At 54.3% G+C, this 15,940-nt stretch overlaps 1 protein-coding gene across 3 annotated transcripts; it reads right to left on the bottom strand.

Moving 5' to 3' along the window:
• Positions 1-5,893: 5,893 nt before the first annotated feature.
• Positions 5,894-15,915, bottom strand: TBC1D10C (TBC1 domain family member 10C). 3 transcript variants are annotated; one of them, XM_072639274.1, is made up of 11 exons: positions 15,061-15,915; positions 14,737-14,914; positions 13,653-13,752; positions 11,863-11,970; positions 11,454-11,560; positions 10,961-11,075; positions 10,430-10,495; positions 10,063-10,252; positions 6,736-6,890; positions 6,188-6,632; positions 5,894-6,010 (listed from the first exon to the last, which is right to left on the bottom strand). In XM_072639274.1, exons 2-10 carry the CDS (start codon positions 14,892-14,894, stop codon positions 6,291-6,293), a joined length of 1,341 nt encoding a protein of 446 aa, XP_072495375.1. In that variant the 5' UTR covers positions 14,895-14,914; positions 15,061-15,915; the 3' UTR covers positions 5,894-6,010; positions 6,188-6,290. The 3 variants fall into 3 exon arrangements, with proteins under 3 accessions (XP_072495375.1, XP_072495377.1, XP_072495376.1); XM_072639276.1 differs by lacking the exon at positions 11,863-11,970 and having other exon boundaries at positions 15,061-15,196; XM_072639275.1 differs by lacking the exons at positions 5,894-6,010; positions 6,188-6,632; positions 6,736-6,890 and adding an exon at positions 8,518-9,150.
• Between the last annotated feature and the right edge of the window lie 25 nt (positions 15,916-15,940).

Genomic DNA, 15,940 nt, shown 5'->3' with positions numbered 1-15,940 from the left:
TCTGAAAGGGGAATAGATGTTCAGGTGAGCTTGGAACAGGCAATTTGGCCCAATGGAGCCAGAGGACCTAGATTCCAATCTCGCTTTGACTATTTACTGCTTATTTTATGAGCCTTTGTTTTCTCATCTGTGAAATGGGAGAGGGAACTATATGGGCTCTGAAGTCTCTTCCAGCTCTGTTATCCTGTGAATGCAAAGGCGGCTTGGGGCAATGGAAACTGTGGCCCTCTGGGACACTAGTGTCCTGGCCAGAGCTAGATACCTAAGTTCGAATCTTGACCCTTGTAGAGGGCCAGTACTAATGGAATCTAGAATGTGATGTACTGTCCAGGTTTTTCTTGAGACTTATACTAGCATTAGGGCTTACTTCCTCTTGGCTCACCATCATACTCCTGTTATTCAAGGATGAGAACTTCCTGACCCTGACTATACATCCCAAGGTGGTCGCACAAAAGCAACTAAGGTAAGGAAGCAAAGTAAGGAGGCTAAAAATGTTCTCATGAGAATAACCCTGCTTGGTTGCTTGTAAGAGAGTATAGAAACCTTGACTCTCAGATCAATAAACAGATTCAGCTCAGAGTCCCGCCTGGCTCCTGTCTCTTCATTCCATACTCCCCCGGGTTTGTGACTCCCTGCCTTAGCGCTGGTCATAGACCCTGCTACTTAATATATGTATGACTTGGCACATCTCTTCTGTTCTCTAGGCCTCAGTTCCCTCATATGTAGAATGGGAAGTTAGATCAGATCATCCCTAAGCTTTCTTTGCATTTTTGAATCTTAGGGTCCCCATTCCCAGTCTCACAACGTCCAGTCTCTGGCATCTCAGAGAGCCCCTAGCTCCTGTCAGTCAAGAAGAATTCTTGACTACTGGCTCCCTGCCAAATGCTTTGCACCACTTCTGAGGTTGCCAACTTCGCCTACTGGCCCAGGCCCTGGCCATGGTGCTGCCTTCAGAGGACAGATACTGACAGAGAACTCATTCTGTCTCAGAGCTGCAGCCAACCTCACTTAGGAAGGCACCTAGACCAACTTCCAGCCCCATGGAGCAGGAATGCTCAGAAAAATGACATGGGGGGAACCTACACTCTATCCAGGGAGCCCATTACATTCTTGGGCACCTCTTACTGTCACCTCAAGCCTGCAGTCAGGAAGACTTGAGTTCAAGTCCGACCTCAGATGCCTGCTAGCTGTGTGACCCTGGGCAAGTCACTTCACCCTATTTGCTTCAGTTTTCTTATCTATAAAACGAACTGGAGAAGGGAAATGGCAAACCTCTCCAGTATCCCTGTCAAGAAAACCCCAAATGAGGTTGGAAGGGAACTCAGAGACCTTCAAGTCCAATCTCCTCTTTTTACAAATGAGGAAACTGAGGCCCAGAGACTTTCAGTGGCTTCACCAGTGTCACACAGCTGGTAGGCAGAATTCAAACCCACATCTTCCTGACTCTAAACCCCAAACTTTCAGGGTCAGTTAGGTGACACAGAGAATAGAGTCTTGAACCTGGAGTCAGGAAGACTTTATTTACTTCAAATCCCACTTCAGACACTGACTGTGTGAACCTGTATGACTCTTCTCTGGGGCTCAGTTTCCTCATCTGTAAAAAAAAAAAAAAAGGATTAATTTAATAATGGCACCTACCTTACAGGGCTTTTGTGAAGATAAAATGAGATATTTGCTTTGCAAAACTGTGAAGCATTACGTAAATGCAAATTGTTATTATATTGTATAATATATTCTATCATTATCCACTATGCCATGTTGACTTTCAGAGGTTAGTTTATCCAGCTCATACTTGACAAGATGTCCCTTCTATGAGGATCCAAAAGGTTATTGAGTCATCTCCTTTAAAAGACCTTCAGTGGTAGGGAAGGAGGTCAGCCTTTCCATTCTTGAATGCTTCAAATTGTCAAGGAACTCTCCTTTAGAATGAACAGAAGTCCACCCTGAGAGCTGAGACTAGTGTTCAACTGGCTGCCATCTCCTCTGAGAAGTTTGCCTTGATTCCTCCCAGGTGGTAGTGACTTTTCCCTCGACCTCTGGTAGCACCTCTGGAATGGAATTGGCTTGTATACTGTGCCTGAGTTATTGGTGTCTATGTCTATGTCTATGTCTCTATCTACATCTATATGTCTATGTCTATGCCTATGTCAATGTCGACGTCTAAGTCTATGCCTATGTCTTATATCTATGTCTATGTCAGGGAGACATACCTCTGACTCTTATAGGCTATGTGAGTGAGCAGAGGTGAGTCACTCCTTTGGACTTCAATCGTGTCATCTGAAAATGAAGGGAATACACAATGTTCTCTAAGGTCCCTTTCAGTTTAGGACCTAGGATCCTACAAAGGCAGGAACTTGGTGCTCTCTGGGACAGCTGAGGCCAAGGGTTGGCTTGCTCCAAGGCACATAGATACAGAGCAGTGTTCGTTGTATTGTCTTCTGACACTATTTGAAAGGAAGCGCCCTATCCAGAATGTCCCACTCCTCTTCAGGCTGCACTTTGAGGTTGTTCACTGAGGTCATCCAGAATGTAGATGGCTTGGTCTGAGGTCCAGAATCCCAGTGTTCCACGGGCAGAAGGCATCTTTGAGGACCTTGTGTCCTATCCAAATTTGAACATGATTTCCCAGAGCTGCAGCATCCCATAAGGTTGACCTAGAGTCACTGTCTGTAGCCTAGGAGAGGGCAGACCCCTTGATGGGCAGCTCAGATGGAGAGCAGTGCTTCCTAACAATCAGCTGAAATCAGAGCCCATTTGCATCTTCTCCGAGGACTTGTCCCCTGGAGCCAAGCTGAACGAGGAGAATCTCTTTTCCATCTACAGACAAGAATACGTTTCCTTGATTCTTCTCGTCTCTCATTTATACACCCCCACATGGGGGATGGTTGAAGCCCCACCATTCTGGTTACCCTCCAGAAGACACCCTCCAACTTCCAACAGCCTCCCAAGAATGTGGCCCCCAGACTGAAGCACAATACTCCAGATAGGATCTGACTGAAGTGAAAGACAGCCCCCGTACCATCCTCCTCCCCTGGCCCTCTCTCTCAGAGCAGCTGGCTGATTGCACTGGTTTTTCAGCTGCCATATCTTGTTGCTGAGTCATGCTGAGCTTGCCTTATGCTGCCTAAAATGGGACATATCACTCAAAAGGCCTAAGAAGCAACTGTTGTGTCTGAGGCAAATGGGCACATGCTCACTTCAAGAGAGTGATGGAGATCTGTTGGGGGTGTAAGCTCAGTTCCATGTGGACAGTCTCAGGCAGGTAAAAGTGAGGACTTCTAAACCTTAGAGTTCTCATGAGGCCCCCCAGGGAACAGCTGGGAATTGAGGTGTGAGACCCGGGCTATCTCGTGCATCTCCGCCTCTTCTCAGTGGGATACGTGCTGGGGAGAGCATCCTGCCCTCGAGATTGGCCCGGGGTCTGAGCACACCTGTTGTTGACTAACAAAAGGCTGAGAGCACGCCCAGTATTCACATGCAAACTATGCGGCAGGAGAGCTTAAGTAGGGTCAGGAAAGCCTGAAGGCGCTCTTAGCACTGAGGGGCCCTTAGAGGACAGAAGGCCCCTCTTCCCTCTCTCCTCCCTTCTTTCTTCCCTCTCCCCTCTTCCCTCTCCCCTCTCTCCCTCTTCCACTTCCATTCTCTTACTGTAAGATCTTTGCCTCCTTGGGAGATTTCTCTCTCTCCTCAGGAAGAATTCCCCCTGCACTTGTAACCAAGACCCTGAATAAAGCCTAACCCTTGTTCGACTCTGGAAAGTCTCTTCTCTCATACGTTTATCCGGTTTGGCCAGCCGAAGACCTGCGATAGGTAAGGTAAGACTCAGGTAGCCCTTAGGCCTCTAGGCCTGACAGAGATCCTGAGACACTTCAAGGTCAATGATGGGGAATGCCTGTGCTAAGTTCACCAGTTTCTTTGCTGCTTAAGGACCAAAGGTGCTATCAGTGCCCCCTCTGAAATGCAACATCTTGGGATACAGCACAGGTCACAGTGGCCTAGTTAGAGCTCTTACTGATTCTTCCTTATCAGTGCCTGGAGTATGTAGTTCTTATCAGATGCAGGTCACTCCCCTTCCATCCTTCCCACAAGCCAGGCTTTACTTCCAAGGCCTGCCCAGGTCAGTCCAGGGAGGGGAATGTATTTTCCCACAGTGGCTGGTTTCTTATTTGTATTGCAGGAAGTGAGGAAACCTAATCAAGGTCCTGGGCTCTGTTCTCATCCAGCCTCACTCTTCCTGCCCTGGCTCTGACTGGGGCCCAGTCCAGCAGCAGCCCCTCTGCTATCTAGGACCCAGGGAGGCAGAGCCTGGCAAAACACCTAGCTCTGGGCACCAGAATCAAGGGAGTCCCAGGCTCAAGTCTTGGCTCAGTTGTCTGACTTGCTTAGACAAGTCACTCTCTCTGGGTCTCAGTTTCCCCACTTGTCAATGGGGACACTTCCTGCAGCCTGACTGGCCTGGGGGTAATGAGGGAATAGGGTAGCAGGGATGACAAGGGACAGGGGTCTCAAGGGAACTAGCCTCATTGCCTCGGCAACAATCAGTACCCTGGTAACAGTGAAGACTCAAGGAACCCTAATGAGGCCCAATGGGTCCAGGTGGTAATTAGGGAGTGAGAACCCAGGGAGGGTTTTCATGATATTGGTGGGGAGCTCATAGTCTAGGGGCTGAGGCTGAGAGGGGAAGAGGAGGTGGAAGGTGAACATTTACCTGGACCTGTCAGGCAGAACCTTTGGGCCCCATCCAGGCAGTTGGGGTCGGAGGAGGGCCCTGTGGAGGAAGGGGTAGCCTTTGGGCCTTTCTCCTTTGTCTCTCACACACTGGGTCTCTGTTCAACCTTGGCTTCCTGGAAAGGGGGAGCATAGGAGGCCCAAGCACAGGCCCCCCCCCACCTCCTCTCAACTAGGCCTAGTGGAAAGAGAGGGGCCAGGAAGCCCCAGTCCTCCATCTGCAGCCAACAGAGATGGAAGATGTCAGCCACCTTGGTGGGGCGGGGGGCACCCAGAGCAGGGGGGTGGTCCTGCCTTACTGAGCCTCTAGCTTGATTTCCTCATTTTACAAAAGCCCACAGAGGTTGAGACCTAGCAGCAGTCACACAGTCAGAGTGACAGAGGCTGTCCTAGGATTCAGGTCTGCTGCCCCCGAAGCCAGAGTGATGTATGCTTCACTAAATGGGTGCTGGCTCCAGAAATGGACCAGAGAGGCAGGTCCCCCAAAATAATCACAAAACCAGCAATAACTTTATTATAGTGGCCATTTACACAGTGTTGGAGAAAAACCCTCTCCTGTCCATCCATTCATCCATCCATCCATCCATCCATCAGTTCATCTGTTCCCTTTCACATTTAGCCTCACAAAGGTCCCTGGGGGAGGGAGGGGGCAGGAAGGCATTCTTAATCCCATTTTACATCAAAGGAAATATGCTAGGCCCCCCCTGGGGGAGGGGGAGGGCTCCTCAGAGAGGAAGGAACCCCTTTCTCCAAGGTTTCAAGGAGATTCTGAAGCACAAGAGATAAAATTTATCCCCCCCCATAGGACCTCCCCCAAGTCCCAAATAAAGAGGATTTTGAAGACATACTCCATTCCATTTGGGGGCTCTGGAGGAGAAAAAGACCACTCTGCCCCACAGATTCCCTTGACCCAGCCTTTATTAAGCACCTACAATATGTTCGAAAGGCCTTGTGTCCAGTCCTGGGAGCCTTTGCCCTCCCATTTCAGAAGCTGATCCAGTCCAACCCTCTACTTTCGGAGAAAGGGAAACTAACATCAGTGTGGAGAAGGGACTGGTGCCACATCACCCAGTGATTCAGAACCAGAATGATGACCCCTGACTGGCTGTGGAGCCCTCAAGAAGAACCTCAGAATTTTGTTCAGCTCAGTCTTTGAGTCAAACTCCGGGTCAGAGCCTCAGGGGTGCCCAGAGAGGCAAACACAGGCTGGTTCCAGCAGGAAGATGTTGGTTGGTGGATTCTGGAGGGACCAGGAGGGGAGGGGAGGTAACTGGGGTCCGACCTGGATCATCGGAGATTGATACCTCTGAGGACCATGAATAGGAATCAAAAGCCTGGGTGGGGAAGGGAAGCAGGGAGACCCTCTCCCCCAAGAGGAAAGTGGTATTCAGACCCATGCCCTCCCCATTCTGATTGGAAGAGACCTTGGAGAGGACCAGCCCCAACCATGTCACTTTACCCTGGAGGGAGTCCGGAGAAGGGAGGGGCGTGGCCAAGGCTAGAGGGAGGAGTCAGGATCCTCCCCAGATCCTCCAAAGCTCCGGGTGCCCCAGGGAGGCCTCTCAGAATCGCGTGTCCAGGAAGGAAGAGGAGGCCCGGTGGGCCCTCGAGGAGCCTTCCGTCTGGGGGCCCCGAGATCGAGTGAGCATCCCGTGGAAAGTCTTGCCCCGGGTCTGTGGCTTCTTTCGGGGCCGCGGCTCCTCCGGGGGGTGCACCACAATGCGGGGGACCTCCGGGTCTGGGGGCTTGGCGGCGGCCAGCTGCTGGGCCTCGAAGATGGCCGTGGCCCCAGGCAGGCGGTCTTTGGGCCTCAGCTGTAGCTCCGGGGAAGCCTTCTGGAGCTTGGCTAGCTGGGTGACGCTCTCTCGCTGCAAGTCTCGTTCCGAGATGGCCACAGCGTGAACCTGTGGGCACAGCTGGCTGAGGGGCATGCGGGCCCGGAGCCTGGAGGGGCGGGATGCAGGAGGCGGCCCCGCCTGCAGGGCGGGGCTCAGAGCTACCACCCACCTGGGCCATGAACTGGTCCTCCTGCAGCTGGGCTGGCGGGATGGACCGCAGCGTCTCCAGGGTCTCCAGCAGCCCAGGGCAGGCCTTGCGCTGCTCGGCTGTGCCCAGGGCCAGGCGGACCAGGGTCAGCCCCACCCGGAACAGGACCTTCACCCCTGGACAGACAGGGTACCTCAGAGGCAGTTCATCTTCCCCTGAATGGGAAGCCCACCCCTTGTGGCCGGGAAGCCACCCAGGGAAGGGGAGCTCAGGGACCTCCCCCAGGAGCAGTCCGCGGTGGGGTGACCTGAGTCCTGAGAAGTCTCTGCTCACATCCTGACTCTCATTCTTAGTACTTGCACACAGCTCCCATGTCCTCCAAGGCTCCCTCCTCTTCTCCAGCCCAAACATCTCCCAGCTCTCCTACCAGGCCCATGCTGGGTGCTCTCCTCTGGACACTCCAGTTTGCCAATGGGCTTCCTAAACTGTGACCAAAAGAACTGAACACAGCACCCTGAGCTTGCTCTGATGGGGGCAGAAGGGGAGGGACTTGGACCCGCTTCTGCTTCTCAGTGCAGCCCAAGGTCACATTCACTTTTGTGACTGCCATATGATGACATGTTAAACTTGTGGTCCACTAAGACCCCCCAGACCATTTCCAGACAAACTGCTGTCTAACTGTGCCTCCCCTCTGGTGCTGGGGAGGTTGGAGGTTTGGACCCAAGTGTCAGACGTTACATTTATCCCGAACCATCATTCTTGCCTGCTGGTGTATTTTGGGGGGATCCTGGACATCACTGGGCACATTAGCTCTTCCTCCACAAATGTGATGAGCCTGCTATCTGTGCTTTTCTGGAAGTCACTGATAAATGTGCTAAACATACAGAGCTGGGGACAGATCTGTGGGGCACTCCACTGGAGACCTCCCTGCAAGCCTCATCTCTCTGACCTCATCACAAACCTATCCGCCATGTTGCAACCAGGGTGCCTCAGTTTCCCCTGCATCCATTAAGCTCATTCCTGCCTCCCTGCCTTGTCTATGCCTCTTGCCTGGCACACTTTCCCATTTTTCTAGAACCTCACATATCCTTCAAGAGCCAACTTGCGAGCTCCTGCCCTCAGGAAGCCTTCCTCAACACCCCCCAATCTCTGCCAAAGGACACGGTCAGGAGTAAGGCCAAGCAGATGACAGCTCAGGGCAGGCTGACCCTGGAGGGATCTGCAGAGCTACTTGGCTTCCTACAAACCTGAGCTCCATGACATACCAGGACCTCACCAAGGGTTGGGACTGAGACAGTAGCGGCCTTATGGCAGAAGGGCCTGGGAGATGGAAACCTGAGTCCTTCAGACTCCTGCCTGATCAAGCCTCCTTTCCACTCCCCCCACTCAAGTCCTTTTTCAACTTCCTTTCATCTGTCAATCACTAAATACTTATGAAGCACCTACTGTGTACCAGGCCTTGTGCAAAGCACTGGGGGATACAAAGAAAGGCAGAAGGCAGTCCCTGCCCTCAAGGAGCTCCCAGTGTAATGGGGGAGACCGAGGCAAACAAGCAGATCCAAGCAAGCAGAATAGAAGCACCTCCAGGACAGAGAGACTATTCATTTTTGTTCCTTCTACCCTCAGGGCCAGCAGGCACTGACTGAAGAGATGCTTGGTGTTGGAGTGCTGAAACAGAGATCAAATACTAGGCTGAGGCTGAGGAAGCCAGAGCTGTAGGAGCATTGGGGGAGGGGAGGGAGAGGGGGGAGGGGAGGGAGAGGGAGAGAAGAGAGAGGATGGGAGGGAAAGAGAGGAGGGGAAGGAAAGGGGGGAGAGGGGAGGGAGAGGGGGGAGGGGAGGGAAAGAAGAGAGGAGAAAAGGGGGAAGGGGAGGGAGGGGTCCTGCCACAAGGATAGGCTCTTCACCACTATCTCAGGTTGGACTTGCCCACTCTGCCTCACTAACCACATTCTGGACAGGGTGGCTCCTCACATTTGGTGCATCCCTCCCCACTACTCCTCTGAACCCTATTCTCATCTTCCCTGCCTCCTGGCAGTCTCCTCCTCCTCCTCCAGGTTCCTCCATCCCAAAGTGTCTGAGTCACCTTAGACCCACCCTCCCCTAGCCCTCCTATCTCCAGTTGGGTCCCAGGCCTAGTCATTCTCCTTCTGCAATATTTCTCCCCTGGGTCCCTTCTCTCCAGCCCAGTTCCAGCCCTCCCTCTCCCCAGGCTCCCTGTCTCCGGCCCTCTCAAGCCCAGGCCTGGTCGCATCACTGTTTCCTGCTTCCACTCAGCTAAAATCCCCACTTGGCGCCTGGCATTCGGGCTCTCCACAGTGCCCTCTGACCTGTCACATTTCTCCAGCCCAGCTGGTCTCCCAGACTGGTGTCGATCACAAGCTGCTGCTGGGCTTAGCATCAGAAATCCAGTTTGGGCCCCAGTTGGGCTTCTTCCTACCTGGGCAACATTGGACAGATGGCTTCCCATCTCTGTGTCATGAAGCTGTTGGGCTAGATGACCCCAAAGGCCTCTTCTGGCTCTGAATCTAGGCTCTCTTTGCCTCTACTTCCCCATTCTGATCTACACTGCTTCTTCCAGGAAGCCCTCCCTGACTGCCCAGCTCAGAGCACCTCTGCCTCCTTCAGGAAGGATCTTCTTGTCCTTGTCCCCAGAACTGCCTGCCCTGCCTGCTGCACAAGGAGTCTGTGCTGTATTCTCTCCCTTGCCCCCCTCCCTCCTTTATTAGATTAGAAGCCCCTGAGGTTAAGGATGCTGTTCCCCATATTTTTTTAAACCTCCATGAAGTTTTCTTGTTCAAATCAATTACTCAGCCAGTGCCTGCCTTAGGTCCTGAGGACAGTACTTTAGAGCTGGGAAGGTCCTTAAAAGCATCCCTTGCCTTCCATGGATTTCCACAGGCCTAGACAGTGGAGCCAGCAGGTGGGAAGGCTCAGGGCAGGGAGGAGGGCAGAGCTGCTGGGCCTCCATCAGACTACCCCAGGGAACCAAGCCCAGCCACACATGAACAGGGCATGGCTACGCTGGAAGGCCAAGGGCACTGGGGATGGTGGCCCTGGCGGGGAGAAGGCTCAGGGCCACCAGCTGATTGTCCTCACCTGGAAGAGGGATCAGCCTTGCTCTGCTAGGACCTACAGACAGAACCAGGAGCCCTCAGTGCAAGGTGGGAAGGGACAGACAGGTTCAGATGATCCCATCTGCTGTCACTGTCCTAAGGAAAGGGTTGCCTGTCTGGAGGTGTAAACTCCCCATCCCTGAAGGTCTTTAGTGAAGGCAGGGTGGGGTCCCTTGTTCTGAGAACCCACTGGGAGAGGCCTCCACGATTTGTCCCATTCAGGTCCACTCACCTTCACTGAAGAAGGCATCCCAGATGCGCAGAACAGTGGCAAAGGGCAGGGAGCGGGCAAAGAGGCAGAGGAACCACTCGGGCAGGTAGAGTAGGGGCCCCACGCCCTGCTGCTGTAGGTGCTTGTGGATCCGGGGACACAGCTTGCCCAGCAGGGCTGAGAAGACCTCAGCATCCAGCCTTATGGCCTCCTTGGGGTGGCCCAGGAAGGGACATTGAGCCTCAGGGCTGCAACCTTGGCCCCTCAACACACACCCTTCCCCTCCCCTTCACCACAGGCTTGTCCTCAGTCCCATCACTGACACTCCCCATGGTACTCCCTCCAGTCCAGAGCCCACAGGGGCCCCTGGGGGATGGGGGTCACTCACCATGTGGGGCCCGTAGTATCCTGGCAGGTAGAACTCACAGATCTGCACCAAACACCAGAAAGCCTCCTGTGGAGGCAGGAGATAAAGTAGGGAGGGGCCAGAAATATGAGGGAAAGTAGGAGCCTTCCCCAGGGGAGCAAAGAAAGCTGACTCCTGGGACCCTTCCCAAGATCATTTCTGGTGGTAAGGCTTCCTTTCTTGGTGTGTAGCAGGGGGGAGTGAGCTTCTTGGGGCCTCGGGTAGGGACATAGCTCATAGGGAGGGGGGGACCAATGACTCACTTGGTGGGGAGGGGTGAATGATGAGCTTAGTGAAGAGGGCTCATCAGAGCTGGGGGAGGAGAACCAATCAGGGCTGGGGGGATGGGCTCACTGTGGGGAGGGGAGCTCATCAGGGCTTGGAGGGGATGGACCCATTGGGGGGGTAGAAGATGAGCTGACTTGGGAGGGGTCATCCTGGTTAGGGGGGATGGCTTGACTTCTCAAGGCTGGCAGAGGGAGTAAGGGAGGTTCACTGGGGTCAGAGGCTCACCTCGGGGGGCATCTGCATGAGCAGCACAGCAGCCACAGGCCCCTGGGCCTGGCAGTATCCCTGTTCAGGCCGGTACAGGGTATAGGCCTTAAGTACATTCAGAAGCCCTTGCTGCCTGCGTCAAGAGACCCCATTAGGGATCCAGCACAGACCCCACAGGTCACTGCCCCTCCTCTCTGATCCCAAGGCCAGCTCAGTCCTGAGAGGACTGCCAGCCCTGACCTTTTATGTGCCCCAACCAGAGACCGAGGGCTAGAGGCAGAGGGCGGCACCAGGCAGGACCAGGCCTCCAAAGAATCTGATCTCTGTGTTCAGTGACCTTGGCAGTCCCTGCCTCCATCTACAAAATGGGCGTGGGACTGGCCAGCCTCTGGGATCCCACCCCACTAGGATAGACATCTCCTAGTCTAAAAGCCCTGCCCCCACTCTCAGCCCCACCCCTGGCACACCAGCCCTGACAAGGGCAGATGGGTGGGGCTCAAGCCTCTCTTACCCATGACCCTGGGGGGACAGGAACATTTCATGTAGGGGGAACTGTCGATGCAGGTCTCTCCCAATCGCCTCCAGCCACTGAGGGTCCCCTGGGGCTGAGACCAGTTCCTGGGGTTAATCAAGGAAAGGCAAATGGGAAGAAAGGCTGGAGCAGAAGCCAGGCAATGGAGGTTTTGATCCTACCCTCCCCAGTTTGTGGGGCTCCTCAGGAATCCACAGAGAGGTTCTGGCCCCCCACCCCATTCTGGGCTCAGCTTCTCCTAGGAGATTGAATGAGGGGGATGGGGGGGAACTTCCCCCCATCCGGGCTCCCCCCTTCCCCTGTCCTGCTTGCCCCCAGTTAACTTTGGGTTGGTGAGTCCCTGAGAAGTAAGAGAAAAAGGGGAGAAGCAGAACCCCTGTACCCTCACCTGGTAGGTGTTAGGGTTTTGGGCCTGTTGGCCTTGGGCCCCACATAGCAGGGGCCAGCAGCGGGCACGAAGGGCAGATGGGATCCCTTTCCGACACTGTATCTTCACCTATAGGTGATGATGCCACTGTCAGCATGAGCCACTTATCCAGCTATCCCCTTCCACCTCCCCAGGAGGCCTGATTCAGCCTCTCTATTCCCTCACCCACCAAAGAAGCTTCAGGTCCAAACCCTGGGTGGGGATAGCTGGGCACTGGACACAAACTTAGCTCTGCGAATAAAGAGGACCAGACCCCCCCAAAAAAATTCCTGGCTGTTCTAGAGTCTACATCTGTTTTCTTTGGGATGAAATCTCTGCCTCCCTGGTTAAAATGAACACTGGCACTGTGTCTATACCACTCAGGCTTATTTCTGAAAAGCTGGATATTAGCCTTCTCTCTATCTTGACTGGGGACTCTCTGAGCTCAGGGACCCTGTCTACCCCAGCATAGAGTTCCGTACAGAGTACGTGCTGTTAAGGAGAAAAGGTCTAGAAACTGATGCTGAGTGATCCTGCTTGTGATAAAGGACTTCCAGGTCGGGGAAGGGTTAGAGGTAGAGGCCCTGAGGTTCAGCCCCTGCCTCTCCCTTATCAGCCTCCTCATCTCTCAATTCCAGAGACTCTACTGGTCCTTGCCTTGGGCCCTGGTGCAATTCCCACTCAACACACACACACACACACACACACACACACACACACACACACACACACAGACACACACAGACACACACACACACACACACACACACACACACACACACACACACACACACCCCTTCTCCACTGTTCCCTGTGAAAGGCACTGAAGGAAGTTGCATAGTCCTGCTGCCTGGACCCATGACAGTTTCATCCTCTCTCACTGTTACACATTAATCCTTTCATTTTGTCCTGACTGACAACTCACTCTCCATACAAGCTTCTTTCTTTCAGCCCATGTCACCCTGGGGCTCCCAGCCTTTTTGGGTCCCTGGAGCCCTTGACTTTCAGGAAAACTTCCCACATCTCCAATTCCACAGTCTCTCCTTTCACTTTTTTCTTAACTCCTCACAATCTAGCTTCTGACTTTCTCATTCCACGGAAACTGCCCTCTCCAAAGTGACCAATGATCTCCTAACTACCAAATCCTGGGCCTTTTCTCCATCTTGATTTTCCTTGGCCTCTGCAGCTACTGGCACTGTTGATCACCATCTCCTCCTTGATTGTCTTTCTCTCTAGGTTTCTGGAACACCCTTCTTTCCTGCTTCTCCTCCTCCCTCTCTGAACTCCCCTTCTCTGTCTCCTTCCCTGGATCTTCCTCTAGATCCCACCCTCTAACCAGAGGGGCTCCCTCTGGCCTTTGTCCTGGGCCCTCTTCCCTTCTCCCTCTGGACTGCTCCACTTGAGGATCTCGTCAGCTCCCATGGATATAAAGACCATCTCAATGTGATGATTCCCAAATCCACCCATCCTGTCTCAATCTCTCTGCTGACCTCCAATCTCCCAGCTCCAGCTGCCTTTCAGGAACCTTAAACAGGATGTCTAGTAGATGTCTTAAACACAACATGCCCAGAACAGAGTTCATCTTTCCCTCTGAACTTTCTCAACAGAGCAGAATATTTCCACTGCGACTTTTCTGAAACACCATCGGCCTGGGAATTCTGTCTACCAATGAAATCTCCAGTCCCTCTTTCTATTCCCAGGGCTCAGCACATAGTGGACACCTAAAAAAAATGTTCACCGAATGAAATGGAGGCCCCAAGTGGGGCCCTCACCTTCTTGGCCCGCCTGGACATGGTCTTCTCCCAGTGAGCCGTCATCTCCACCCACTTCATTTCTCGTTGCCGGATCAGCTCCAGTGGGGGTTGCCCTGGGCTATGGGGTCAGACAGGACAGGGTCCCCAATGGTCACTGTCATCTCCCTTCTGTCTGCAGACCATGGCAGGGGGAGGGGAGCAGCTAACCTCAGTCTCTTGTTGTCACAGTAATGGGAAGGATGTGGCTTGGAGTGTGGTCGGAAGAGGGAGGGGGTATGGCCTAGTTCCCCCTCCCTGCTGGGCCAGCTCAGAACAGAAGCCAAGAGAGCTCAGAACTGGGCAGCCAAAGGCAGCAAAGAGTGAGGGGGGCGGGGGCGGATAGGTGCTAGGAAGCTGCTTGTCTGTTTCTGGCCCACTCCAGGCCTGACTGTACCCATCCCACAGATGAGTCTCTCTGGTTCATGGACTTTGCCAAGCACAGAGAGGGGGCTGTGCTCTCTGCTCCTGAGTGGCATGGTTTTCCCCCAAGACCCCCTTCACCAGTCTCATCGCTGGGCCCAGCATACATGCCCACCCCTAAGCCCATCTCCTTTAACCACCCAGCCCCATTAGGCTTTGCCCAACTCTTGCCTGTCTATGCCTTTATCCAATAACCTCTGCCACACTTCCCAAAGAGGGACAGATTTGAGTAGGTCAAGTGTTTGTGTTTGCCCATTTTACAGATGAGGAGACTGAAGCCCAGAGAAGTCCTTTCCTCTCTCTAGTCCTTGGTTACCTCCTCACCGGGAAGACCTTTGAACGTCCCTTCCCACTCTAAATCAAGGGTCCTGTGATCTTCTGACTTCCAATCTCTAGCCCCCTCCCTTCCCAGCTCCTCACCTGACTTGCTTTAGCTAGACTTTCTCTACATCCCTCCCCCAGCCTCTAACCCTAACCCACTAGACTCTGCCTACTCTGGATCAAAAGAAACACTGAATTACATGCAACCCCTGAGACTCAGATGATGATTACATATAGCCTGACCTCACCTGGATCCCCAGGATGTCCCCTTCCCCAGATATGTGACTGAGCTAGGCTTCAGCCCTCCCACTGCCCAGCTTACCCTGCGTCTGAGGGCTTGGCACTGCCCCCAATGAAGCCATAGCGGTCAGCCCTGCGGTAGGGTCCCGGACCATTGAGCTCTGAGTCTGAGCCAAGGGAGCTGGAGTCATCCTGGATATCAGGGGCCTGGGCCAGGTCCTCCCCCAGGGCGGCAGCCATGGATGGCCTGCCCCCTGCTCCTGCAAAGAATCAGAAGCCAGCATCCCGGGGTTACCAGGAGGTCGCTGGCAGCCCCCAGGCCAGGTTCAACCCAGCTTCGTCCATCCTCCTCCTCACCCCCAGGCCCAGACCTGAGCTCCCCCTCCTCAGCTTACACCTGACTCACCTCAGACCGCTGCTGCTTTGCTCAGCCCCTCTTCTCACCTCTGGGGCGCTGGCGCTCTCTCACTTCCTCCCCAGAATCATTTCCTCCTTAGCTGGGTAGCCCCTGGGGTGGGGGTGGGGGCCCACTCTGCCCCTCGCTTTTTCCTGCCCTGACCCAGCCTCCTGCCCCCCACCTGCCTTTCCTTCTTGCGCCCCAGGGATGGCTGGGCTCTCCCCTGCCCCATCACCCTTATATCCAGAGGGCCGACCCCCCCCCCCAACCTTGCCGAAGCTGCTTCTGCGGGGTCTCTCCTCCCTCCTCACATAAGGAAGCCCTGTGCAGTCAGAAGCCTCCGACTCTCTAGGACTCAGTTTCTCCCTTTGTGGTTCTGAATCTGACAATCTCATGGCGCGGCCTCCAGCCCAGGATGGACCACGGGTGGGCTTCCTCGGACTTCCAGCTCCCACGTGGGGGCTGGTCCTGCGTGCTGGCCCACAGCTAAGCGGGAGCCCGGGGGGCAGGGACGGCGCCACTGTCCAGGGTCCTGGAGAGCCCGAGGGCTCAGAAGGCGGCCGAGCGTTCCCGGGGGGGGGGGGTCCCCTGCTGGGAGGGTCCCCCCAGGCCTCCCTTCCTTCCAGCTCCACTTCCCTGGTCTTCCCTCGAACTCCCGCCCCTCCCCCCTCATCATCACCACCACCACCAAGGCGAACGTCTCTGTAGCGCTCTAGGGCTTATAAAGTCCTGACAGCCCCATTTTAAAGACTAGGAAACGGAAGCAGGCAGAGGTTGGGAGAGCAGCCAGGGGTCTAGGGCTGGGGAGGAACGGTCCGAAGGCATATTCGAACCCGCAGCTTGAAGGATCACCGTGGGCAAAGCGCCACCTCGCGGCCCATTTCCCTCT

This window comes from Notamacropus eugenii, chromosome 2 (genome assembly GCF_028372415.1).
Source record: "Notamacropus eugenii isolate mMacEug1 chromosome 2, mMacEug1.pri_v2, whole genome shotgun sequence".
NCBI classification, from domain to species: Eukaryota; Metazoa; Chordata; class Mammalia; order Diprotodontia; family Macropodidae; genus Notamacropus; species Notamacropus eugenii.
Note: the sequence above shows the minus strand (reverse complement) of the source record. Positions and strands in the feature narration are given on the sequence as shown.

What these genes read in the sequence shown, in the direction of transcription:
- TBC1D10C (XM_072639274.1), bottom strand. Translation starts at nt 14,894, where the DNA reads ATGGCTGCCGCCCTGGGGGAGGACCTGGCCCAGGCCCCTGATATCCAG. An exon ending in GATACTACGGGCCCCACATG is followed by an intron (nt 10,253 to 10,429) that starts GTGAGTGACCCC and finishes GGCCACCCCAAG; the next exon opens with GAGGCCATAAGGCTGGATGC. An exon ending in AGGACCAGTTCATGGCCCAG is followed by an intron (nt 6,633 to 6,735) that starts GTGGGTGGTAGC and finishes CTGTGCCCACAG; the next exon opens with GTTCACGCTGTGGCCATCTC.